The sequence below is a fragment of the Eubalaena glacialis genome, chromosome 4 (assembly GCF_028564815.1).
Source record: "Eubalaena glacialis isolate mEubGla1 chromosome 4, mEubGla1.1.hap2.+ XY, whole genome shotgun sequence".
In the NCBI taxonomy this organism is placed as follows: domain Eukaryota; kingdom Metazoa; phylum Chordata; class Mammalia; order Artiodactyla; family Balaenidae; genus Eubalaena; species Eubalaena glacialis.
This window is the reverse complement of record NC_083719.1, coordinates 84,006,377-84,032,610: the sequence shown is the minus strand read 5'-3', so window position 1 is coordinate 84,032,610 and position 26,234 is coordinate 84,006,377. Positions and strand designations below refer to the sequence as shown.

Genomic DNA, 26,234 nt, shown 5'->3' with positions numbered 1-26,234 from the left:
TTTAGTAACATTTGACCTAATGTGCTATATTAGTTAATAAATATATTTTTAAAAATTTTAAATAAAATACCAGAGTTTATTTCCTAGGAATAAAGAACCTGGGAAAAACAAAATTGTATGTTTATGGCACAATGATTAAAACTATGTAAAGATGCAATAACTGGAAGAGACAATGGAAAAATGAAAAGTTTTATTAGGGTAATGGGATAATAAATGACTTAAAAATATTTTAACTTCATGTTATATTAGCTTAACATCACTTTATTTTGAAAAGCTTTTACAACTTGCAGAATAACATTTTAGAGTATACACTTTATTCGGGATCCAATTAGGAGGACAACCATCCCTGTCTCCAGTAGTTTATACTCCAGCGTTTTGAAATTCTTGAAGCCTCCTAAATTAAAGCCTCCCAACCAAGACCAGCCCAGGAATATTTATGAAGTCATCATTGTCTGCCTCTCCTAGCTTCCCCTCTAAATGCCTCTTCCTACCCCAACCTTATTTTGTTCCTTATATGCCACAATCACACACCACCAGCTAGTTCCTCAGATAAGAAGTCTCCTCTCCTAGGTTGCCAACTGTCTCTTGCGGTTTGCTCAGGGGATTTTTGAGTTGTTTAACTGCGAGATTCCCTTGAGTGTGATTTTCTATTGTGGGAATGCCCTGTGTGTGCTCTGGATTGTGAAAGTGTCCCCACTGTATGTTTTGGTACTTGCTTCTTTTTATGGTCCCACAGGACTTATCAAGATAATGAGCAGGCATGAGATTCTAACAGTTCTGATTACCAACAGTGAAGAGTGTTTCCTGCTCTCTCCTTTATGAATGGAGCCCAGCTCCAGTAACTTGCCATGCATATAGTTTGCAACCACAATCCCTATTATATCTTCTCAGGAGTACCCTTAGCTATAGCCCATGTTGACTAAATAAATTACCCCTGAAAAATCAGAGATTGAGGTACCCTTTGAATCCCTTGGATAAAAAGACTTCAAGCTTGATTTAGCTGTTGATTGTTTTTATATTTTGGATACCCTCTGGTTTTAATTTGTTTTTGAACTGTTGCATTTATTTTCAAAATATTTTATCCAGAAGTTTTAAGTGTTTGGAATGGAAGAGCTAATTACTCAGTCATTTTGCCATGGATTCTGATTACTTTAGAGCACTTGGTCCTCAGTGGACAGTAAATTCCTTAAAGAATGAAAACAGAACTTTTCACCTTTGTTATCACCAGGGCTTAGCACAGTAACTGGTTTATAATAGGCATTCAACACACACTTGGTGAAGAAATGACTATTCTCAGATGACTGAGAAAACCATTTGATTAATTATGGGGTTAATGGCTAGCTTAATGAGTTAAACCTTCCAAGGGTATTTGCATTTTAAAAGGGGCTATCTATGTGTTCACAGGGGAGTTCACTGAGCTTTCTTAATGATTTTTTCCCTCAAACCATCTCCAGTGTTGACACTTCAGACACTAAATCTAGCAAGTAGGTGAGATATTTTGAGCAGATAAATTCCCACACCTTACTCGGCAACCAAATTTTCTGCTTATGTAGTAGCCTCTTGGCCCAACCCAGTAATATGAGGTCATCTGATTCCTACGGAGTCACTCTAGTTTTTTAGGGATAATTTGTGTGTGTGTTTGTGTGTGTGTGTGTGAAAATGAGTTACAGCCATTTATAACCAAGTGTTATGATGAAATGATACCATGTACTTATTTGTGATTGCAGGATTGGTCAGAATATAGAAGACAGAAGATAACAAGGGAAAGAACTTCCTTAGAATCACAGCATCATAGACTGTAAGTGAGAGGTCAGAACCCACATGATCATTCTACAGATTAATTTTACTGATGTTGGTTTAAACAACCAGTTGGACAAGGGTAATAATGCATGTGTAGTAGGAATATGGAACATATTCTATACACTCAAAGATTTCCCCTTACAGTCATTTGCTTTTACACAGCCCATAGGACTACATCACCCATAAGGATACTGTGTATAAATATTTTTTTCTTGCTACAAAAACATTTCCATAACTGTATTTCATTTTATTAAGGCTAATATGAAGAAGAGTTTGCATTTACAATACCAACCAACATCCAGAAGTAAATGCATTCTGGGTAATAAAGGGAAGCTATTAAGTAAATATTCTCATGTTGATAATTCTCAAAGTTATTATTATAAATATTGTAGCATTAACTCTATTAACAGTAAATTCCTCAAAAGAACATCTGGGGAACAAGAGGGAGTAGTAATGTGAATTAGTACCACTAGCTGTTTTTTGAGTTATGCTATCTACCTAAATAAGTGTTCAAAAAAACACTTGTTGACTATGATAGAAGAAGAGGGAGCTAGTGATATTAGAGAGAAAGGTTAAGGTTCTAGAATTCTGTGGAAGGGAAGATAAAGCAAGTTCATAAAAAGTTTTAGAAGAAAGGGCCTCAGGCAAAACCTCTGGATGCAGAGATAAGGGATCTGGGGACCAAAGAAGTATGGAGCATCACAGTCTCCCAGACAGCCAGTAGCAGACCCGGGAGGCAAAACCAGGTCTCCTTTCTCCCAGTCCCGTATTCTACCTTTCATAGCAATGACTTTGCTCTTTCTTCCTGAAGAGGCTTTGAAAAAATGTGGAAAAAAGCATTATAGCCAGGCAGTTCAACATGCATGTTTTTACATACACAAATTTCATTGCTAAAAATGGAATTAAAGCATCTATCTATTCAGTGCTCTATACTCTTGCCCAGCCTGTGGAATGATCACATGAGGGCATTTCAGTCACATAATTCCAATCTGGACATTTAACATTTCATACAGGATTTCTGAAATGACTCCGTGCTTTCTTTGAGCTATTGATTCTTTCAATTTTCACATTTTTAAAGTGATTGCATTTCCCACAGGTGGAGCAGACAGTTCTCTTTCAATATGGGTACTATTGTGTGGTTTATTCTCTCTTTGTGGCTTTTCCATCTATTCCACTGGGATGTAGGTATGGTATATGGGACTTTCAAAAAGGTTTCTACCTGACCAATGAAGAATCAGTAATAAAAAAATTGTGATGAGTTATAACATTTGAGACTGGCAGGTCTCATTTTATTGTCATGAATCTTGTGTCAGACATTATAGGACAAATTAGCATTTCTATGTGTAATGAAAGAGAGTCTTTAATTATTTGGTTTCCAATTTCTTCACATCAGCAATGATGCTTTTTGATAACAGTAGAGCCTGTGTTCTTTTATTCTCTGCCTCACCTCTCCCTCACTTTCTCTCTTTTCTCCCCATTTTTCCATCCATCCATTTACCTTTATCACTGAGCTTTCTATTCAGCAATGACTAGCTGGAGAAAAATCTATGGGTTTTAAAAGCAGCAAAACCCTTTCAGAAGGCACATTGGGTTTCTTTTTTCTTTTAAAAATCATCCTTCCATATGTCAAGCACTCCTGAAGCACCTTACATAGAATGATAAAGAAGTAGCTCACTTTCCTCATCAAGATACATGCTTGTAAGTGCTTGAAAATAGGTATCTAAACTGTACAACCATTATCCCACCAGGGTCATACAACTGTTGTCATTCACACCACACACAATATGAGATGGATGGGTGGGAGGGCAGGCCTGATTAAATACTGTGTTGCTTTTTTTTTAACCTGCTTTAAGAAGGACTGTACTGCCTTATTTTAAACATTTTATTTTTAAAAAGGGAAAGATGGCAGAATAACCTTGATTTGGGGGTGGGGGTTAGGTTTTGTTAGATTGTTACTAGGCAGGCTGTTCCCATGGCAACAAGAGCAACCATAAAGGAGTATTAGGAGCTGTCCAGAACATCCTTGACTGAAAAATGCTGAAACACCATTGAAAACAGGCCTGGTCGACATTTGGACTATATACAACTCTAGTACAACAAAAGAATGCAAACAATGCTTCGATTTTGTTCTTCCCTTTATGGTTTACCAAATTAACATTTCATTTGATCCTGCCAACATTGTACTGCAGGCAGGACTGGCATTATTAACTTCATTAATAAAATATAACTGTGATGAGCAGACATGGGCTTCTCCTTTTCTCCTTCCTCCTCCTCCTCTTCCTTCTTGTTAAAGGACAGTAACAAAAAAAGAAGCAATTCCCAGTTTGAAAATAAAGGAGGAATTATTTCTCAATAAAAAAATTATCCCCAAATATAAAACAGAAATATAAACTGTCTTCAACACAACCAGAAGACACCTGTAACCTTAACCACAATATATGAGAAAGGGATGACATATGTAGTCAAGGTCAAACAGGATGATGCCTGGAGAGGATGCTCACACTGCAGATCTCAAAGTCACTAGACCAAAGACTCCAAAATAGATGGCATAATCGGAGGGGCAAAACCAATTCCTTGTCTGAAAAAATGGAAATGGGCTGAGTGCCAGCAGGAGGGAATTTTCTTAATACTACCTGGTACCACAGAGTAGCAGGAGAGGCAAAGCCAAAGAAGGAAATATAGACATGCCACGTACAAGAAGCAATCTGTGGATGAGTCAGAAGGGAGGAAAGAGATTCCAAAGGTGAGTAGCTCTGCAGTTGCCAATCCTTGTTAGCAGGAGAGAACAAAAGGCTCAAAAAGCTCTCTCAGACCCACAATCCTGTCATAAGTAGCTTCACTGTAACCCAGGAAGAACTATTAATCCAAAATGGTGCCCTAGGGACTTCCCTGGTGGCGCAGTGGTTGGGAATCGCCTGCCAATGTAGGAGACACGGGTTCGAGCCCTGATCTGGGAAGATCCCACATGCCGCGGAGCAACGAAGCCCGTGCGCCACAGCTACTGAGCCTGCACTCTAGAGCCCGCGAGCCACAACTACTGAGCCCACATACCAAAACTACTGAAGCCCACACGCCTAGAGCCCGTGCTCCGCAGCAGGAGAGGCCACCGCAATGAGAGGCCCGCGCACCGCAATGAAGAGTAGCCCCCGCTCACCGCAACTAGAGAGGGCCCGCGTGCAGCAACGAAGACCAACGCAGCCAAATAAATAAATAAATAAAACAAAATGGTGCCCTATCCACCATATGAATTTATACCAAATAGGTGAGCCAGAAAGAAACTTACCTCATTTAAAGAAGAGTAATAAATGAGAATGACCTCGCACAGTGCTAACATAAACACGCTTCAAGAAAAGGAGGAAAGTAACAGGAGAAACAACAGCAGATAAAACCATTCAACAGAGAAAATGAATTCGCTGAGCATACAAAATATGTGACCAAACATACCATCAAAATTCAAAAAATTTAAGGAAGTGAAAAGTTCATCCAGACATACAGGTGATCAGAAACCACCTGGCAAAACAACCAAAGGCAATGCAATATGAGCTAACAGAGTTCAGGAAAGAAAGAGAAAAAATAAAGATATCCTGGGCTTCCCTGGTGGTGCAGTGGTTGAGAATCTGCCTGCTAATGCAGGGGACACGGGTTCGAGCCCTGGTCTGGGAAGATCCCACATGCCGCGGAGCAACTAGGCCCGTGAGCCACAACTACTGAGCCTGCGCGTCTGGAGCCTGTGCTCCGCAACAAGAGAGGCCACGATAGTGAGAGGCCCGCGCACTGCGATGAAGAGTGGCCCCCGCTTGCCGCAACTAGAGAAAGCCCTCGCACAGAAACGAAGACCCAACACAGCCAAAAATAAATAAATAAATAAAATTAACTAAATTTAAAAAAAAAAACTGTTAAGTAGGTAAACATTAAAAAAAAAAAAAAAAAGACATCCCAGAAATAAGGTCACACCAGAAAGAATACAGAGGAAATAAGCTAAACTAAGAGAAGGCAAAGAAGAGATAAGGTGAAATGATTTCTTCATCTTGATTAACCAGGGGTTCAAAATACAACATTTAAATTGATAAGCATGTAATAAGGCATAAAAATATTTATAAAAGTTAAACACAGGAAGAACCAAGGAAATCAACCAAAATTGTGAAGTAGAGAAAAGGTAGAAGTATACTAATTGGACATTGCTCATAGCAGGGAGTCAGTAGCACCTAAAAAATTAAATGTATAATACAAAATTATAGTTAAAAAGAAAACTATTAGTGGAACCAAAGAAACTATAGCAAACATGGATAATATAATTGATAGTGTACAGTTTATATTGATTACTTATTCGTTATCCATCCCCCTACCTCTCCCTCCTATCAGAACCCTAATTTGTGTCATATATCCATCCTTTCTTCATACTGTCATGGGCTCTAGGGCACTGTTTCTTAACTGAAGGTGATTCTGCCCCTCCAGGGGACACCTGATCGTGTCTGGAGATGTTGACTCTCACAATTTCGGGGGGGATGCTACTGGCATTTAGGGTAGAGGCCAGGATGACGTGACTGGCTCCAGGCCAAAATCCTGTATGTGATCTTTCAGACCTTATCATAGGCAATTACAAAGGCTTTGCCTGACAGGATTCATGGGGAAAAGCTGCCCTTCCCACATACAGTCTTCCAAGGGAGTTATAATCAATAACCTCTGGGCCTGCATGCTCATATGCATATCTGCATTCCTAGCCCAGGCACCTCCATTCACAGGCCTCCTTATCAGGAGACCTTGGCTGAGACACATTTTAGATCTCTCCACTGAGACCTCCTTATGGGGCAGGCCTTGACCAAGACACTTTTCTCCACTATGACTCAGTTTTTTCACTCATAGCCTTTCCTCTAGTCCCCTTGGTTCATAAAATGGCAGGAACCTTTTATTCCAGGCTCCTCAGCAGTAAGACAATTTCCTCCACCTGTACTACCTGTCACTTGATTGACCCTTGCTCAGTGCCATTCTACGGGGAGTGGGGGTTTGGAGCAGTGAGGAGCGGGCACTGTTTTCCTACTTTCCTTTTTGGCCTCTCGCTTCTCACAGTCAGTAAATAAAGACTTGATTGTTACTTTCATTTTGGCTCACTGTCTTAACCCTTCCAGCTTGGTGCAGGGATACTGCTAAACATCCTACAACGCACATAACAAGCCTCCCACAATGAATTAACTGGTCCAGAATACCAACACTGCTGAGGCTTTTGGGGATATCTGACCCCATCACCAGCTCTAGGGCCAATAAGTTCATAGAATTCTCCTGGTGAATGTTATTCATCCAGAAAGTGGACAAATGACCAAATAAGTTAGCCCAATCACACTGAAGAAGACGACTTACTATTCCATGGTTGAAGGAGAATTTTCCTCAATTTCTGTTGTGTTGGACGTGAACAAGGCAACATGAAGCCACTGGCAACCATCTTGTGAACATGACGGAAAACAACTTTGGGATAACGTTTATTCTATGCTAGAGGAAACAGGGAGAGAACCTGGGCCCTTGATGACATGACTGATAGAACTGTGGCTGAAGCTCACCATCTTTGGACCTTCAGAAATGTTTAACAGTGAATTTCCTTATGATTTTAAGTCAGTTTCAACTGCAGTTTTTCCTACTTGCAATGAAAAGTATTCTTTTACAAAAAGATAAACTAAATAAGCAATAAAAACAGAAAACATAACTAAAAGCAAAGATATATTACATATAAATAAATACAATTAGACTATACTAATAAATGAAATAAGATACTAAAATAGAATCACAAAGCAAAACCCACTATATAGTAAATTAAAATCAAATACCTAAATAAATTGACACTATAAAAAATAAAAGGATGAATAAGGGTATATCAGGCAAATGCAAGCCAAAATAAAACAGGTCATAATCTTAATATCTGACATTTCAAAAGCATCCAATGAGGAAAACAAATATTGTTTTAATGGTAAAGGTAAAACCCACAATGGAAATTTAACAGTTGTGAATTCATATGCAACAGAAAACATAGCCACGTACTGTACAGAAAAAAGTAAAGTAAAAATCACAGATAATAAGAGGAGAACTTAACAGTAATCTGTAAGTGGAGAGTTTAACTTACCTCTCTCTCAAGTCATGACTAAGCATGTGGACCAAAGGAAAAGGCTATAGAAAATCTAAATAATATCTTTAATCAGGATATAATATATATATAGTATAAAACAATAAAGAGATTTTGTATAGTCCTCCATTCTCTGAAAATAGAGACTAGATCTTCCACAAAAATTGACCCATGTAAAGAAAACTTTACATGCCAATAGTTTGGTACCCAGGATTCCATACAAAGGGACAGCTGTTTCTACTTGGACTCCTTATCACAAGGGACTCCTTCAGAAGGAGTGTAAAAATTGTTCCCATGGGCAAGAATGCTGCTGTTTGTGGTAGCACCAGGTACAGAGAAAGAGAATTAGAGAGAGGCTAGAGAGGGAACTGCTGGGCCATCACAGAAGTGATCCCAACCTGACCAAGAATAGTATGGCTGCCTGCACTGTCCAGATAATAAGGCAAGGGTAAACTGACAGAAAACTAATGAATGCTCTATGTAAGGCAAACTTTGATAAGCACACAAGTAAAGATTGAGAACTTTTTACCAAAGTATGAACACAAGACAAAAACGTAAAATCTTAGTTCAAACTGGCATGGAAATAAATAATAGTGGAAGTGTAGGGTAGATCAGAGTCAGCAGAACCTGGAGAAAAATCTAGGTGAGCTTGATCAAAAAACTCTTCCTTTGTCTAAAGAGTTTTAACAAGAGAGTTCTTGAAGAACTATCATTTAACTTTTCTCTCATAATTGCCATCTATCACCCTCTTGCTCTAGGTATGTATATATTAAGCATACTGCCACATGTTCTCTGTTCATTTACTGTCTACCTTCTGCCTCCATTTCCTACTCAAAGGAAACATGATATAAAGTGTTCAGCATACTTTTCTCCATAACCCAAGATTGTACAACACCGCCAAAACATTTTCTAGTGGTTAAGAATGGACTGCAAGAACTCATTAGAACCAGAGCAGCAGAACCTGCTGGCACTGGACTTCAAGGGCAAAAATTAGGTTTGAGTTCATATGCAGGGTTTTTAAGGGGAAAAGATTGAATAATGCATTATGAAGACTAACATGCCAGGATAACTGAACAGTACCTCAAGCTGGGTTTTCTCATCTCTTTGCTGGTTGGAGGATTAGCTATGAGAAGAAATATCTTCTAGTATTTAAAACAAGCAAAAAACACACTTTACAGGGATAGAATCAAGTGAGAAACAGATGCTTCAGTCAAACTTCCATTGAATGGTGATAACTATAATTTCTTTTTGTTTGTTTTGGGAAATGAATCTAAGGTTCTTGCAAATAAAACTGTCCTGTCTACACAGCAGTTATTACCAAGTTTGGCGACTACAGTGAAATCATAGTTCTTGTATATCAATGGAAAAATGTGACTTGTACTGAACTTTCTAGTTAGTTCCTATTGCGATAACTATGGCCAATACTAAGAAATTTTATCTAATATCTAAGATGAGCATTGTTTAATATTAAAATACTTTTCCTCATTCTACTTTGAAAGTTAAAAGTAAAGGGTCAAAGAAAAGAATAAAAAATAACTTGCCATTTAAGCCACCCTCTGATTCTAGAAATAAAATATTTTAATTCAGTTCCACTTAAAAAATAAAAGTAGTTTCTTTACTCTGACAATGAGCACATTAACCACATTTTCACATACAGAAAGCTTAGGTACATTCAACTGTTTACAAGACATGTCTCCATATAATACATTTACATTCATGTGAAATATATGAACTTATAGAATTGTATATATTTGTGGCTTTTGCATCTGGTACCTTTTAAAATAAACACGTACTATGCTTATTTTCTAAAGTCAATTCATTATGATAATTTAAGGTTAGGAGAGTCTCTACTGAAGGATTTTAATAGCTGCATTCATACGAGAATTCAATAATTTTTCTAAACATAAGCCTCAAACTAAAGCTTTAGCAATTTAAGTTACCTAACTGGCAATGGATGCAATTCTTATCAGGATGTACTGTTTGGTTTACAGTTTAAGTCATTTCAAGTGGTTTATACAATAATTATTTGTGCATCAGGGGAAAGTAAGCACCAAGGATAATAAATATTTTTTCACATCATAGATGAAATCACAATGCAATAATCTCAATTTCCCTTCAAAATCTAATCATTTGAAATGAGCATGTATTTCAAATGCTCAATCTTTAAGTTATCTTAGTGAGATCAACTGATATTCTAGAGATAAGAATGGAAATGGTAAAAATAGGTGCTATACATAATATCTACTAACAATGGAATTCAGATACTCTTCTTACATTGATTACCTCCATTCTGGAACTCAGTTTTTTAGATCTAAAAAGAACTCTGAAAATAACTAACATTTATAAACTTGTCAACTATATCTTAAAAAGAAACTCTAAAGATCTCTTTCTTGCCAATATACGAAGAAAAATTGTCCTGATGAACAAAAGCACCTTATGGTAAGGAAATATATAAAGAAAATATTTTCTACAAATTAATATACAAATTTATGTGCATAAAGGTATAGTTATCCCAGCTGCATATGTAATATTTTAAATAATACACAATAAAAATTCAAAGCATAGATTGAAAAAATAACCCATATGCCAATACTCCAGTTATTAAATATTGCAGCATATATGTAATCATAACAAACAATTGGGGAAAAAAAGGTTTCTAATCTAAATGGTCAATGAAATCTCTTTGGAAATATGCTTTTTAAAAGTTCCCAGTATGGCCATCAAATTTCAAGCTATAGGTTTTTGCAGCCCAGATGTGATCCTGTGAAAGTGAAAATGTGTACAGAGGCCACCTCACAGGTTCTTCAGCAAACAGCATTACTGTGTGACATTGGCACAGGCCGTCTGGGCTTTTCCGTTCCTCTTCTTTACCACAGGCACACGGTAAACATCACATTCAGAACAACAGACCTTTATCACTATAAGTTTTACTACTCATAAAATGCTAATAAACATTGTTTTAAACATTTCCAGATCATGACAAAGGCCTTACCTGAATATATACAAAGAATTCTCTAGATGTCATATATCTTTAAATTAATACAGAGATGTATAAGGAGACACAAATTACTTGCTTTGATACTTTTCAGTCAAGGTTTATTATGTGTCTCTTTCTACTGAACACGTGATTTTTTATAAGTATAATGAGTTCCAGCTTCTGCTAAGAAGATTTCATTTTTTTTTCGCAGTGTTTTTTTTGTGTTCATGCATTTCTGTTTTGCTACTCACACCCTTTTTCCGAGATGAGGTATTAGGAACAACCGTACTAGAAGGTCCACTGGGAGCTATACATAAAAAGAAAAACTACTGTTTAGATTTTCACAAGCAATCCAAGCTCAGATAATACAAAACAATCAACAGAAGTTCAAATAACATAAAACAAACTTCTCTTTTTCCCCCGCATTCTTCCTGGGAAACTAATTTATTCCATCATTTTTAATTAACATCTAATGTCCTAACGACCTTCAAATTTATACTTCTGGCCCAGGCCTTTTCCCTTACCTCAAGATCTGTATATCCTGTACATCCTACTACAAACCTCTATATAGACACTTGACAGGAAATATAAACTTACCATGTTTAAAACTGAACTCATCATTTTCCCTATAAACACCTATTTTCTTCAGTATCTCCTATCTTACCACTATCTAAAAAGCTGAAAGATTAGAGAACTAGAAACATTCTTGACTTGGGAATCAGCCTTTTATATCCAAACCAACATCAAGCCCCAATGAGTTATCAAAAAGTTATTCTAAGCCAGGTTACACTTTTGTATGGATGGGTAAATTCCTGCCAGACCAATCCTCCTCCTGCAGGTAACAAGTTTAAGCGCAGGATAAAATATGAAAAAAACAACTACCTGAAGACATTGAAGAGTGAACAAAAGCAGGCATATACTAGAAAAGAATCAATATTTGGAAGAAGGGAACAACATGGAGTTAGTCCCCCGTGCCCTTTTTAAAAAAGCTTTAGGCTTATGGACAGGATCCAGTCTGCCCCATGTGGAATGGCTAAAACTACAACATAAAACTCAGTCCTACTAGCATGAAGAACCAGAAGAAAAGTATTGGGGCAAAAATAGCTGCTTGGAAGTCCAGTGGGGAATCCCAAATCTTTGTGTAAACCCTGATCAAGTGTGTGACTTGAGCAGAGTAAGCTCCTAAGAAGTTCGGCTCAGGCTAAAAGAAGTGAAGTGAAATTTGAGCTGTCAGTCACTTCAGAAGACATAGGTTTGCAATCTGAGTTCAGCCAAGGTTAACTCTTTGCTTTAAAAACAACCTAATACTCTTTGGAGGAACATAAGAGAAACAACAGAGTCCAGCGTTTGTCTAGGATACAATCCAAAATTACTCAGTATATGAAAAACAGGAAATAAACCTTCCTTCTTGGGAATGAGAAAACTTATGAGACCAATCTTGAGATCAGCCAGATTAACAGACAAGAATTTTGAAGCAACTATTTTAACTATGCTCAAGAACAAAGGAAAATATGCTTATAATGAATAAAAATATAGGAAATCTCTGAAGGAAAAAAAACTACAAAGAAGAATCAAAACAAATGTCTAAAACTAAAGAATAAATATATGAAATAAAATTTCACTGGATGGGTTTAACAGCAGAATAGAGATGACAGGTAAAAGTGACTATCAACCAGGATTTTATTACCAAAAAAAAAAAAGTCCTAAGCATGCCATAGTCAGACTTCTGAGAAGCAAAGATAAAGGGAAAACACTGAAAGCAGGCAGAGAAAAATAATCCATTAACCCATTGCATACATAGGAACAACAATTCAAATTAACAAAGACTTCTCATCAGAAACAAGGGGAATGACAAGATAGTGGAATAACATCCTTAAAATGCTGAAAGAAAAAACTTTCTTCCCAAATTCTCTGTCCAGCAAAACTACCTTTCAAGAATGAAGGTAAAATAAAGATTTTTTTTCAGATATAGTAACAGATCTGAAGTATAAGAAATGGTAAAAAGATTCTGGTTGAGGGGTAATGAAACCAGATGGAAACAAACACTTAAAAGAAGAAATAAAGAACATTAAAAATAGCAAATATGTGGATAATTAAAGACTTCTTTCTCTTTTTAATTTCTTTAAAATACATATGACTCTTTAAAGCAAATATCATAACATTGTACTGTAGCCTTTATAATACATGTGGAAGTAACACATAAGGGTAACTATGTGTAAAAGATGGGAAGAAGGGAAGGTAAACACACCTGTACAGTTGGAAGGTTTCTACATTTTACGTTAAGTGGCACAAAATTGACTCGAAGTAGACCATGAAAAGCCAGAAATGTGTATTTACTGCTACCAATAAAAGAATAATGCAAAAAGGTATAGCTAAAAAGCCAATAGATAAGTTAAAATGAAATTCTAAAAAATACTGAATTAATAAAAAAAAACAGGCAGGAAAGAATAAAGGAATAATAATCAGAAGGAATAAACAGAAAATATAATAAAAGAGTAGACCTAACTCAACCATATCAATAATTACATTAAATGTTAATGGACTATAAACACTAACTATAAGGCACATATTGTTAGAATTGCCTTTTCAAAAAGCCAAATATATGCTGTCTAAAAAAGATCCCCTTAAATATGAAGACAGTTTGGTTAAAAAAAATATACACACGCATGAAGACCTAAATAGTCATTTCTTCAAAGAAGACATACAGATGACCAATAGGCAAATGAAAAGATGCTCATCATTGCTCATTATTAGAGAAATGCAAATCAAAACTACAATGAAGTACCACCTCACACCAGTCAGAATGGCCATCATTAAAAAGTCTACAAATAACAAGTGCTAGCGAGGGTGTGGAGAAAAGGGAACCCTCCTACACTGTTGGTGGGAATGTAAACTGGCGCAGCCACTATGGAATACAGTTTGGAGGTTCCTCAAAAAACTAAAAATAGAGTTATCATATGATACAGCAATCCCATTCCTGGGCATATATCCGGAAAAAACTATAATTCAAAAAGATACATGCACCCCTATGTTCATAGCAGCACTATTTACAATAGCCAAGACATGGAAACAACCTAAATGTCCATCGACAGATGAATGGATAAAGAAGATATGGTATATATATACAATGGAATACTACTCAGCCACAAAAAGAATGAAATAATGCCATTTGCAGCAATATGGACGGACCTAGAGATTATCACACTAAGTGAAGTAAGTCAGAAAGACAAATACCATATGATATCACTTATATGTGGAATCTAAAATATGACATAAATGAACTTATCTACGAAACAGAAACAGACTCACAGATACAGAGAACAGACCTGTGATTGCCAAGGGGGAGGGTGGGTGGGGGAGGGATGGACTGGGAGTTTGGGATTAGCAGATGTAAACTATTATATATAGAATGGATAAACAAGGTCCACCTTTAAATTAAAGCACAGGGAACTATATTCAATATCCTGTAATAAACCATAATGGAAAAGAATATGAAAAAGTATATACATATAAAACTGAATCACTTTGCTGTACAGCAGATAGTAACACAACATTGTAAATCAACTATACTTCAATAAAATAAATTAAATATATATATATATATATACCATGCATACAGTAGTCATAAGAAAGCTGAAGTAGCTAAATTCACATTAGATAAAATAAACTTTAAGACAAAGCGTTACTAGAAATCAAAGAGGGAAATTTCATGATGATATTGGGGCAATACATTAGGAAGTCATAACAATCAAATGTGTATGCACCTAATAACAGGGTTTCAAAATTCACAAAGTAAAAACTGACCAAATTAAAGAGGGAAGCAGACAATTCCACAGTTGTGAGTAGAAACTGCTCTCTAAGCAACTGCTAGAACAATCAGAACCTCCTCTCCCTTGTACGTGTTGCCATCCCCCCAAAATGGTAAATATGCAGAAGATCTGAGTAACATTATCAACAATCTTGACCTAATGGATACTTACAGAACATCAATATACTATGATGTATTATTAGTGTATTATTAGTGTATAATTAGTGTATTATTCCATAATACACTATGGAATAGCTACATCAATAAACTATGGAATAATTCTTTTTTAGTGTACTTGGTACATTTATTATGCATCTAAAATATAGAGAACAATGTACCATGATTCAAAGAGTATTCAACTCTTAGGTCTACTGACTACTAGCTACATGAACAGGGACAAGTCATAACCTCTCTGCAACTTTCTTCATCTGTAATGGGCAACAACACAATCAAATATGCCAAGTAAAAACAGAAAAAAGCTGATAAAAGGTAGTTGAATTTGGTAGTTACAGCACCAGACTGAGAATGGAGAGATTAAAATACTCTAAAGAAAGAGAAAAAAAAAATCTTTCAAACAAAATGATTAAAGTGATGCCTTGGCTCAACAGAAAAGCAAAAGAAGACAAGACAGTCCATAAATCAGTTTAGAAAAGTATGAGTATGAAATATATTTTATTAACATATGTGAGGGGAAGGGGGGATAATTAACGGAGGAAAAAACCCCCCAAATATGTAAATAGGCTACAATAACAGAGTTCCTAGAGTCTAATGATCCTACTTAAAAACAGATCTTTACATCTACAAAGCAAGCTATTATTACTCCTCTAATTGTTATATCGAATCCACAAATTCACACACACTCCTAACCTGGTTTGCTGCTTGCTTTAGTACTCTTTATGGTAGCTGCTGGCATTGGGAGGATCTTTGCAGGTGTATATGTATTTAAAGATACTTTTCTTCTTATTATTGGACTGGAACGTGAAGCCGAAGAGGCTGGAAAAAAACAAACAAACAAACCCAACATGGTAATTCAATAATTTTCTGACAATTCTATCAAATCTAAACTAACTAGATTACAAATAATTAAATCAGATTGTCTTCCTATATCACCCAGATGAGATTTATCTTCAAGCAAAAGAAATTTAAAGATTTTTTTTTTTCTTTCTAATTAAGGTGGGGAGATTGAGAGGTGTGAAAAGGACAAGTAGGTACAATTCTTAAGTATGAAGTCCTCTGGGAAAGGATAGGCTGGAGTGGGGGAGCTATTGGCATGAGCTTTTGGGTTCCTAAACAAAGGGAGTTAAGGAGATAACAAAAGACCAATTTGCCTATTTTTGCAATTTTGGAAGAGGACCTGATAGCAATAAACACTGTGTCTCTGAAAAATCAATATGTGGGCCAATTATGGCAAATGTGCCTTTGGTGGTTGATACCTACACTGAATGAGTATAAATTTCACTGGCAGAAGATCAAAGTAGCCACTAATAAAATAATACACAAGTGATTAAAAAGTGCCTAAAACATCCTATAAAGCACCACATCATTACCTAGCTCTTTTCTGCTTGCATTTTTTATCCTATCATAACTTCCACCTCTAACTTATCCAATTAGTATTCTCACACCTTTTCCACCAACCTGATATTGTCAGTGCCTCATTGTAAGCTATCTACTAGTTACCACAAAATTAATTCTGTCCTAGGTGAGAAAAAAATCTGTGAATGACAGATATTAACAATGTCTTCTCCCTTGTTATGAATGCCACAAATTCAGTATAGTTCTATATTATGATGTTACTTCCTTGACAATCCAGGGAATTAAGTATAAATTACATAAATATATTGTGATTACTAAATATTTATTCTGCAGTTACCCTATAAAATACAGGATTCAGATACTTCCACCATAATTGGAACCCTATTTTCTTTAATCAAAGAGAATGGAAAAACCATACACTTTAGGAGACCTGGGTTTCAGTCTTGCTTGAGCACTAACTGGTTAATTTCCTCAATGGTGTCTCTAAGTTTTTCTCTTAAAACAGTAAGCTTTTCTCAAATGAAATCTTAAATAAAACGGATCAAAGCAGATACTCTGATTGAAGCAACCACAGAAGACATAGGCCTAATCACTCAGCATCCTTCTCTTCCTCATGGAACTTCCTAAAGCTCTTGGGAATATAGTTTGAAGACCAATGAATTAGATTAACTCTAAGGTTTATCCAACTCTATGAACTGCATTAACTATATTTACTTTCTCATCTAGTTCCCTTAGTAAGTAATGGAATGAAATTTTAAGAGAACTAGAGGGGTTGGGGTACAACTTGTGTCCATAATATAGAGAAGAGTTAATGAGAACTAGAAAAGGAATTTAATATCCTTCATTTCATTAATATACCTCAATAATACACTCTGAGGAACTGAATTCACTAACCACAGAAATGAAGCCATCATAAGATAGCAATGCCACAGCATAAACATTCAAAGGTTATCTTTTTGTAAATATTCCACCAAAATTCTCTTTCCAAAACAGATGTCATTACTGCTACTTTACCTTTAAGTCATTTACTGAAGATCTGCTAAATTCAAAGCAGCATTAATGCCTACCCTAAATTCTTATTTACTAATTACAGTCTTTCTTTAATCTCTATTTTAAGATTATAAATCCCTGACCCAGGGAAGCATTGACATGTCAAGTATAAAGAAGGGTAAAAGAGAAAATGAGAATTTATTTATTCAGGTTCTCTACTGCGTTCTGAGGAGCAGCATTGTCCATTCTATCAGCTAACAGAGAACATAAAAGGAAGAACATCCTTCAGTTTCCTGACTTTGACTTTATAGCTTGCAGGTTATTTCATTTGGAGTATTATCGAGTCTCAGAATCAGACACATTCATATGTACATTTAAAACTGAAACCTACTTCCCCAAACCATTCCTAAAGAGAAATGTTTTAGAACATTCACACCAAGATACCACTCCATTACCCTTAATGGTTAAAAGCTGACCTCTACCACCAGATGTGAAAGAGAAAGGCAAAAATGCAGGGGGCACTGTTTGGACAGAATACACTGAATAGAACTCTGTAGAATAATACATTGTGGTTCCCCAGGAAAGGGAAGAGAGTAACAGCAACACACGAAAGTGGCTTTCATCCCAAGACCTCCAATTTCATTCTTGGGAAAAACTTAGTTACAGCATTCTTCTTACAAAAAGGATTTGGTATACATAGAAAGTTTGTACCTTTCCTAAGATATGACTAGGACTAGCAAGACTCTTAACTCTAAGCAGAGCATTCTCTTCCAGAATGAATGCTTCCTAAACTGGAAATTCCAATGTGTCAAAGGATCCTACAGAGCTGAAAATGACAACAGCCAGCTGACTTCTCACATCTAAAAAGGTAGCCCTGAACATTTCCCAAACTGAAGTCCCTCAGAATAGTTCTACATGATGTTTAAATGCATTACCAAAAAAGTGTTTTCTCAGCAAGTAAGTTCTGGGAAATGTGGGTATATAGTTTTCTTTATAGAAAGAAGAACCTTAGCTGTTTATATGCTGATGAAACTACACCTCTCGAAAGGGAGGTGGGATATAATAAAGTTTCCAAAACTTACTTAGCCACAAACCCCCCCTTTTTTTTTTTTTGTTTTACACAGAGGAATTAACCTCTTCAGAATATTTTCTGCAGAACACAATTTAAAAAACTGTTGTCCTAATTTGCTCTCTTTAGTTAAGGGCTCTTTCTGAGTCTATATGACTGCTTATCAAAAGTGGTGAAGGGATGGGCATGTGGCATGTGTAGGTTAATATAGACTGATGTTTTGTCATTTTTAAAAAGCTTATTATAAAATGACATACAATAGGAATGTGAAAATAAGACCATGACTCTATATTACATGTTGCTGATTTTATTGCTGGGTCTTAGATTTTTCCCCCCTTTCTATAAAAAAAAAAAAAAAGTCTTTGCGGAAGAGTCAAGACAACAGCCTGGTACATTGCATATTACACCAAAGAATTCTAAATAATGTTCTTCTCTTTCTCTCCTAAAATTCTATTTACTATCACTATTGAATTTATGTTTTTATAATTATTTTTATATTCAGATAATCTCTATTGCCTAAAAATCAAATAATAATAATAATTTTCCTACAAATTTCAGGGGTCTTCTGTGGAACTTCACTTGATGGAGAAGCAATGGAAGCAAGAAATTCATCCACCTGCTTTAAAGACAGGGCATTGTGAAGAGTTTCTAGAGGACAAATAGATGGCACCATCGAATACAATTCAAAGCCTGAGGGGAAAAAAACAAAAACAAAAACAAAAACAAGAGTTGGATATCTTAAAAATCATTAATTAAAAAGGAAGAAGACCACTGCTTAGAACTAGACAGTTTAGGTCTTTTCAATCTATCACATGCAAACACACGAGATCGCTGAAGTCATGACACCAGATGCTATGCAGTATGGGGTTGGATCAAGATGTGACAAAGATTTCATTTTAAATGTAACCACATAGTACAGCATGCACACAATTTCATTCTGTATTTTGGTAAAATCTAAGAATACTACTTAAAGAAAAAAACCTGGGGGAATAATAAACAGAAAAAAATACAGGTTTTTCAGTTTTTACTTTTTAGAATCAGGTCTATTTGATAGGTGAATAAGCTGATGCCATAATGTGTCCCTGATGCCAGAATGCTAAAGGTAACTTCTTGTTGAAAAACAATTAAGCGATTACTTGTGAAGAGTGATTTTAAATACTTTTCTAGTCATAACAAGGCCAATAATACTCTCTAGTGTGACCCCAAAATAACATCCATTCATTTACGCTGCAATTAAAATTCCAAAACATATTTCACCTACCTTTATTGAATTAACACAATAATTCTATTGTTGGAAATTGCTAGCTGAGTGAAGTCAGGCCAAGTAAAAAGTAATACAAAATACAAATATGTTTGCATTCAACAATGGCACAGAAATACAAAAATTTCATGAAACAAACCATGCAGATATGTATTAATACCATCAGTGAAACAAAAGCACTTAAATATACAGTTTTTTTAAAACAAATAGGACATAGGTTATTCACTTTTTATAAATATTGCCTATTTATTTAAACTTTATTCAACTGAACGGATTTTAAAATTGCTTTTATATACAACTAAAATAACAAGTCTTTCTGCATGTACTTTTTCAAAAATTTAAACTAGTTTCCCTCCAAAAGGAATACTTTTAATGTTTAGTTTCTACATAAAGTCTAATATTCTTAACTTAAAAGTAAAAATTAATTAAACTCAAATAGACTGGAAAACTCTCTGCTTCAATAGGCATGTGCTCATTTTAACACTGACTGATATTTATTTAATTTTGGGAGAAAATACTGATCCAAGAACAGTCTAATTCTTAGTTGCAATAGGGAAACTCTGGTTAAAAGAGAATCTAATCTTTCAATGAAAACAACAAATCCTTTGATTAACAAAACTGGTATGTTTGATTTTCAGGTGCAAACCAAAGCATGACAGAACATTACATATACTTAAAACAAAACAAAACTATAATACCATAACAGCAGCTAAAGCACCTAAGTTAAGCACTAAAGAAATTAGGCTTCCACAAGTACTACATTTCTTTAAAAGTACAAGATTCATGCAAATAAGCGCAAACCCTTTCCTTGCATTACGCTAAACTTAATACTGTGGCTTTTTTATCCTTTCCTCAGAATGTTTATAAGTCTTTTGTAACAACTATTTTCTTGCACTTGCCTGTTAGATTTTATAACAGGCAAATGACAATATAATCAAGTCCCTTTGGACTACATCTTTTTCCAGCTATCCTTAGTAAACTTTTTCTTTAATGCACAGTGAAAGGGTTAGCGCAGCAGTTTAAAAAGCCACCCTGCTGTCATGTTTAGAAGCTATAAAAACATACCACTGGAGCCTAGAAATTCCACAGAGGAAACGGACCAGCACCTATAGAGGTGTAGGTGTTCTGCACAGAGGCCCAGAAAATAAGGTAAAGCACTGTCAGAAGATACTTGTTTCACCATGTTCTTTGAACTAAAGATGAAGGGGAGGGGTAAGTCCATAATATGTGTTAAGATGGAAAAAACATGAAAGTTAAGGAAAATAAAAAGAAAGCATCAAATGACAACTCATAGGACAGATAAGACAATACAGCATAAAAAAGAAAATTTGAAACCCATAAGAAATATTTATAGAATTGAAAGGGATGCATTTTATATGCATCAAGTCACACAATGTGTGGAAAATCCACATTTTTTAAAAAGTCTAAACCAAAAGAATATAAAATTACTCTATTTTCTGTTAAACTTAACAAAAGCTTTTTTTTTTTTTAAGCTTCAGTAAACAAAGATTTCTCCTAAATAAAACTTGCAATACTGGCTATAAACACATAAGCATTTTGTACAAAAACTATAGTCAGTCTTAAAGCTTCAATGTCTCTTCTTTAGAATTTTGTGACTTCGGTTTTCTTGTGACTTCGGTTTTTCTTGTGACTTCAGTTTTTCTTCTAAGAAGTTCTTATGCATGTGGGTTCTTTAGAAGTTGCAGCTGTATCAAATAAGGACCTTTTTCTTCAAAAAGTAGCATTTAAACAGCTACAATGGAGGGAAAGCACATTTAGCTTTAAGGCTAAATTTTCACTTGTTGAGGATTAGATCTTCTTACTCCACCTTCAAGAAGTATTAGTGCACTGTTAACTCAGGTGTGCTGTTAAAGGATCCAGAAGGAGAAGAATGGCTACAAACTTGTGTTCAATCCTTGAGCTTCATAATAGTTTCTGAAAGACCTGACTTGAGTTTTTGAAAGACTTACTTACAATTAAAAAGAAAAAGAAAAAAAAATTGCATGGATAAAAACAACTTCATTCCGAATAAAAGCAAAAATGTGTATGTTTTCTTTTAAATTCTTTGATTCTGAGTTATTTAAAAATTATTAGTAAATATTCCCTCTTGTCCCACATGAAAAAAGCTCTATGTAAGAAAGCCGTAATAGTGCAAAATTCAGCTTATAAATAATGGCCACAAAACCATCCTGTTCAGCCTCAAAAACTGAATTTAATTGAACTGGTTGTCTAGATTTTTAGCCTAGTCTTCTTCCTATCAGGAGCCCTCCCAATTCTAACAAAAAGCAATGGTACCCCCCCAAAATTGGTTGCTTGACAGCAGCAAACCATATTGCCACTTTATTGAGGACGAAGTGAATGCTGAATGAAGTTTTCAGAGTGCTCCAGACCAAGTTGGGTTTTGCTTTAGACAGCCAGGGATAAATAACGTTACACAGTGAAACCTGCATCCCCTGGTTCTCAAGAAGTTTGCAAAGACACATCTCATTTGGCTATTTGACAAGTGTGGTTCTGTATTTTTGTTAAATAGCTCAATGAAACAACCATGTGATCATGGATGGGAGAATTGGAAGATTGGGAGTGACCTATATATAATAATATGTATAAAATAGATAACTAATAAGAACCTGCTGTATAAAAAAATAAAATAAAATTCAAAAATTCAAAAAAAAAGAAAATAAATTAGGAAGAAAAACACATTAAAATTATTAAGAATTAAAAAGAAAATAAATAATACTAATTGTATTTTTTAAATTACGTAGATTGATCACTTGAGAAATCAGAAGGAATTTTTAGGTGCTAATTAAGTATTAAAACTCATCATCATTGTGGCATTTAAAAGTTTGATGAGTAGTGCTAAATTATTGTGTAAATTACAGATGAAAAAGGGAGCTAGACAGTATCAATATTTTGGGTGAATAATAAGTTAGAATTGTATGCCAATTGAAATTAAGGACTGAGAAATGAATGATACTGTATACCCCACATATTTTGAAACAGAAGAAAAATAAAAAAGGATGAAGCAGGGGATTATCTTTTAAAATAAAAGCAAAACGTACCATTGGTTGGGTGTCGAGCAAATGAGATAGAAAACCTTTTAACAGCAGAACCGCGTGTGGCGTCTGAGAAAGAGAAAAACAGGTACCTGAAATTCGTAACAGCTACCAAAAGAAGGACACTTAAAAAAAGAGGAGGAAAAACAAATATATAAGGAGGTTAGAATTAGGTGACATGCAGAAGGGACAATGAGAGAGGGAAATAAGCCAAAAACTGGTTAAGAGAAGTAAATGGCTTGATGACAGAGGCAAAGTGTTTAATGAAATATACAAAAGAAAGAAAAGCAGGATGAGCTGGCAATTCTGGGAAAGCCATGTTTTACTGAGTAAAATAAATTTGTGGATACATGAGAAAAAGTTTCAAATAAAGCTAATTCAGAAAGGGCTAATAAACACTCCTATTAACAAAAGGCGCAAGCTTCTGTGAGCCTCAAGAGATGTTCTGAATACTATAATTTAAGGTGTATTAACAATAATGAGAGGATTTCCTTCTACTAGGGGTCCTAAAATATTCTCATCTTATGTTTATTCTTATAAAAATATTGCCAATATGATATTTTCTTCTACTTATAAACATTCCATTCACTTCATTTATTTAGATCAATACTAGTAAATAAAATAAGGTTTAATAATGAACAAACGTTTAAAAGATCAAAGATTTACTCTTTATAATATGGCTTATCAACTATTTAAAAGAAGAATACACATGATGTAGTTCTAAATTTCATATTTCAGTGAAATAGTCACTGAACAAGTACTGTAAGTCTAACTACAATTAACTGTTTGATGAAACATGGACCCAAGTAGTGAATAACAGAGAGCACTGATAGTCACTTAGGCAAAGGGTGCTAGGATTCCACTTGCATCAGTCAGTGGCCTTAGGCTTGCCTTTGAGAAATATCGTATGCTCATGGGTGTGTGCATGGGTGTAGGTATGAATCTGTGTGTGCATGTGTGCACATACCATCTATGCAGCCAGAAGAGGTCAGCTTTTTACGATGAGTACGAGCATAATCCTGTAGGTTAGGTGCGCTTGAAGAACCCCCGAGCACCGAGGTGCTAAACAGGCCCGCACAGTGAGACCCTGATGGGAGTTAGAGAAAATACATACAACAACGGGTGTTCTTCTATTCACATTGGGAATTCATGCAGCATGCAATAACATGGCTCTTACCACACATATTTGGCAGTGTCCTGAACAGGCTCACAATTCACTTTTAATGTCAACTTAATACAATCACCACCACCATTTATCGTATGTACAAATGGAGGCATTTTACACTGGAGAAAATGTTCTTTGAGGAAAATAATATGCCCACACAGCAATTAGATATATACATATTAAAAAAAACGCTATCATGAAAATTAATTTAGGATAATAAGGAATTCTGTCAATCAATTTGCATGAGCAGGCCATATAAAAAAACTTCTAGCATAAATTAAATCATACTAAATCAATATTTTTGAATGTATATCTGTAAATGAAGAAGCTTTCCTGATGCCCTTGAATTTGAGTTATCAATATCTATTATGAAATTTGTGAGAAGATCAGGTGAAACAATTCCTTTTAAGTGGTCATTCAGGCCTAAATCACTCTAAATTCCTAATACTTAGATGATTTAAGATCTTAATTAATAAGACCCCAATTTGATGCTTAACTTGTAGTAAAAGTCTTTATACCCAAGTAAAACTTTTACCACTGGGTAAGGATTAAGTAAATTTTTATCAGATACATTATGATACATAAAGAAAGGAGTTATATATATATACACATATATATATATACACACACCCACACACATACGTGTGTGTGTGTGTGTGTATATGGCAAGACACTGTGGGAATATCAAAAGGTATCAAATTAACATATATGTAATTAAAGAGAGATTTTTCAAGTATGTAGGCATCAATGGACGGTTCATAAACTTAGTATAGAGATATAGTACATACATAGTCGAAACATAATGAAATTTATTTATGCTGTTATTAAACTGATTTAGACAACTATTTACAGAAAATAATATGTCATTATCTCATGTAGTTTATCTATCATGAGCTTAAAACTAAAATAAGTTTAGAAAGGTCTTTTTCAATGTTGCTTTGCTTGAGTGTTAACAAAGAAACAATTATGTTATATAGGTCAATAAAGAATTAACATTGTCACTGTACATTAGTTTTGCTTTGGCTTTCCTTAAGAGATGACCAAAACCAAAAAGATAATTAATATACCCAGATAGGGTTTGAAACACTCTCCACTTAAAAAATTTTTTAATCAGAATAGTAGATTATTTTTGTATGCAATAGCATATTTTCATCTTTATCAGCTGGGAAAAATGAAGTTTCCTTCCTAAATTAAAACATGTTGGGATTTTAACTTATAGAATACAAGATTAAAAATGAGCACTGGCAATTAGACTAAGTAGTTTACATTATGGGCATTCAAAAGGGTTATGAAACAAAATTAATGCTATTTCATATTTATTTCATCAAAACTTTATATTTTGAGCTTTATGACTCAACATTTCTGAATTAGTGTATGTTAAATAAAAACTAAAGCATAGCATTTGGTCATGCTTTCACCTCTGAGGAGTTTTACATGTGTGCAAAATAGTGAGTTTAAGGTTTGGAATACAACTTCCTTTAGACCACATACCTACAGTAGGGTTCTGCTTCTGTTCTACAAGAGTTCTTGGTGTTCGCAAGTAATTAGCATTTTCAGATACAACCTGCACAAGGAAAGCAAAATAAATGAACTAAAACAGTAAAATAAATTAAAAAGTCCATACTTCATTTGCAGCCTGTTCCAGACAGACAAAGGTTAATAAGCTGTATGATAAATATTAGTAGAAATACACAAATTATGAAAGATCATGCAAGATCCCCTTCTGAAGGGAGTCCATTTCATATGAGGTCCTTGCAATGAAGTGGTGCGAAGCAGGCATTCAGAATTAAATATCATGTATGAAACAAGACAGATGAAAAGAAACAATTAATAGACTGATATAATTTCACTCTCTCTTAAAAGAAGCCAAATGCCCACTCTTAAACGGCTCCTGTATTTGAAGGGGGAAAAAACAATCACAAACAAAAGAAAGGACAGACAGACTGTTGAGATCACCATACAATTACTGATCCATGCACAGGCTTTATCAGAGTAACCTTTAAATATTCACAGCCTTAATGGATACCATAATCCCTTTTCCTACAATCAATGCATTATATTTCCAAAAGGAAATTGCTGAAATTCTCGGAAAAGTCACGTGTAAGAGCAGACCTTCCATTGTGAAAAAACAGAAAACCAAAAAAACCCATAGTATTTTAAGTTTCCAAATGTCATCACAAAAAGTCCTTCTGAAGTAATTTTATTTTGACCCCTTTTGTTGGGGCATATTGTTGATGGGCACATATACATTGTCCCCTTTTATCTTAAAGAGAGCATTAAGATATTATACAACTAAAAAAAACCCATACTGTATGTAATTATTAGATACTTCCAGATAATAGAAAGCGAGGGAGAGAACCATCAGTATTAGATGTATCCTGCTAATTAACACAGGGCCATATAAATTTTGATATTTAAAAAAATGTTCACATTCTCAGCAAATTCCAAATGGAATCTATTTTTCAATTA

At 35.0% G+C, this 26,234-nt stretch overlaps 1 protein-coding gene across 3 annotated transcripts in view; it reads right to left on the bottom strand.

Annotated features, from left to right (window-relative positions):
- Positions 1 to 10,479: 10,479 nt before the first annotated feature.
- The window catches only part of PPIP5K2 (diphosphoinositol pentakisphosphate kinase 2), a 79,891-nt gene continuing 64,136 nt past the window's right edge, over positions 10,480 to 26,234 (bottom strand). Inside the window, exons 26-31 of one of the 3 annotated variants that reach the window (XM_061188027.1) lie at positions 25,257 to 25,329; positions 23,568 to 23,687; positions 22,607 to 22,669; positions 18,836 to 18,976; positions 15,562 to 15,687; positions 10,480 to 11,193 (exon numbers count right to left, since the gene is read on the bottom strand). In XM_061188027.1, coding sequence (XP_061044010.1) covers positions 11,081 to 11,193; positions 15,562 to 15,687; positions 18,836 to 18,976; positions 22,607 to 22,669; positions 23,568 to 23,687; positions 25,257 to 25,329 — 636 coding nt within the window. In that variant the 3' untranslated portion in view covers positions 10,480 to 11,080. The remainder of the gene's footprint in view (positions 11,194 to 15,561; positions 15,688 to 18,835; positions 18,977 to 22,606; positions 22,670 to 23,567; positions 23,688 to 25,256; positions 25,330 to 26,234) is intronic. The other 2 variants (XM_061188028.1, XM_061188029.1) reach the window with 2 other exon arrangements.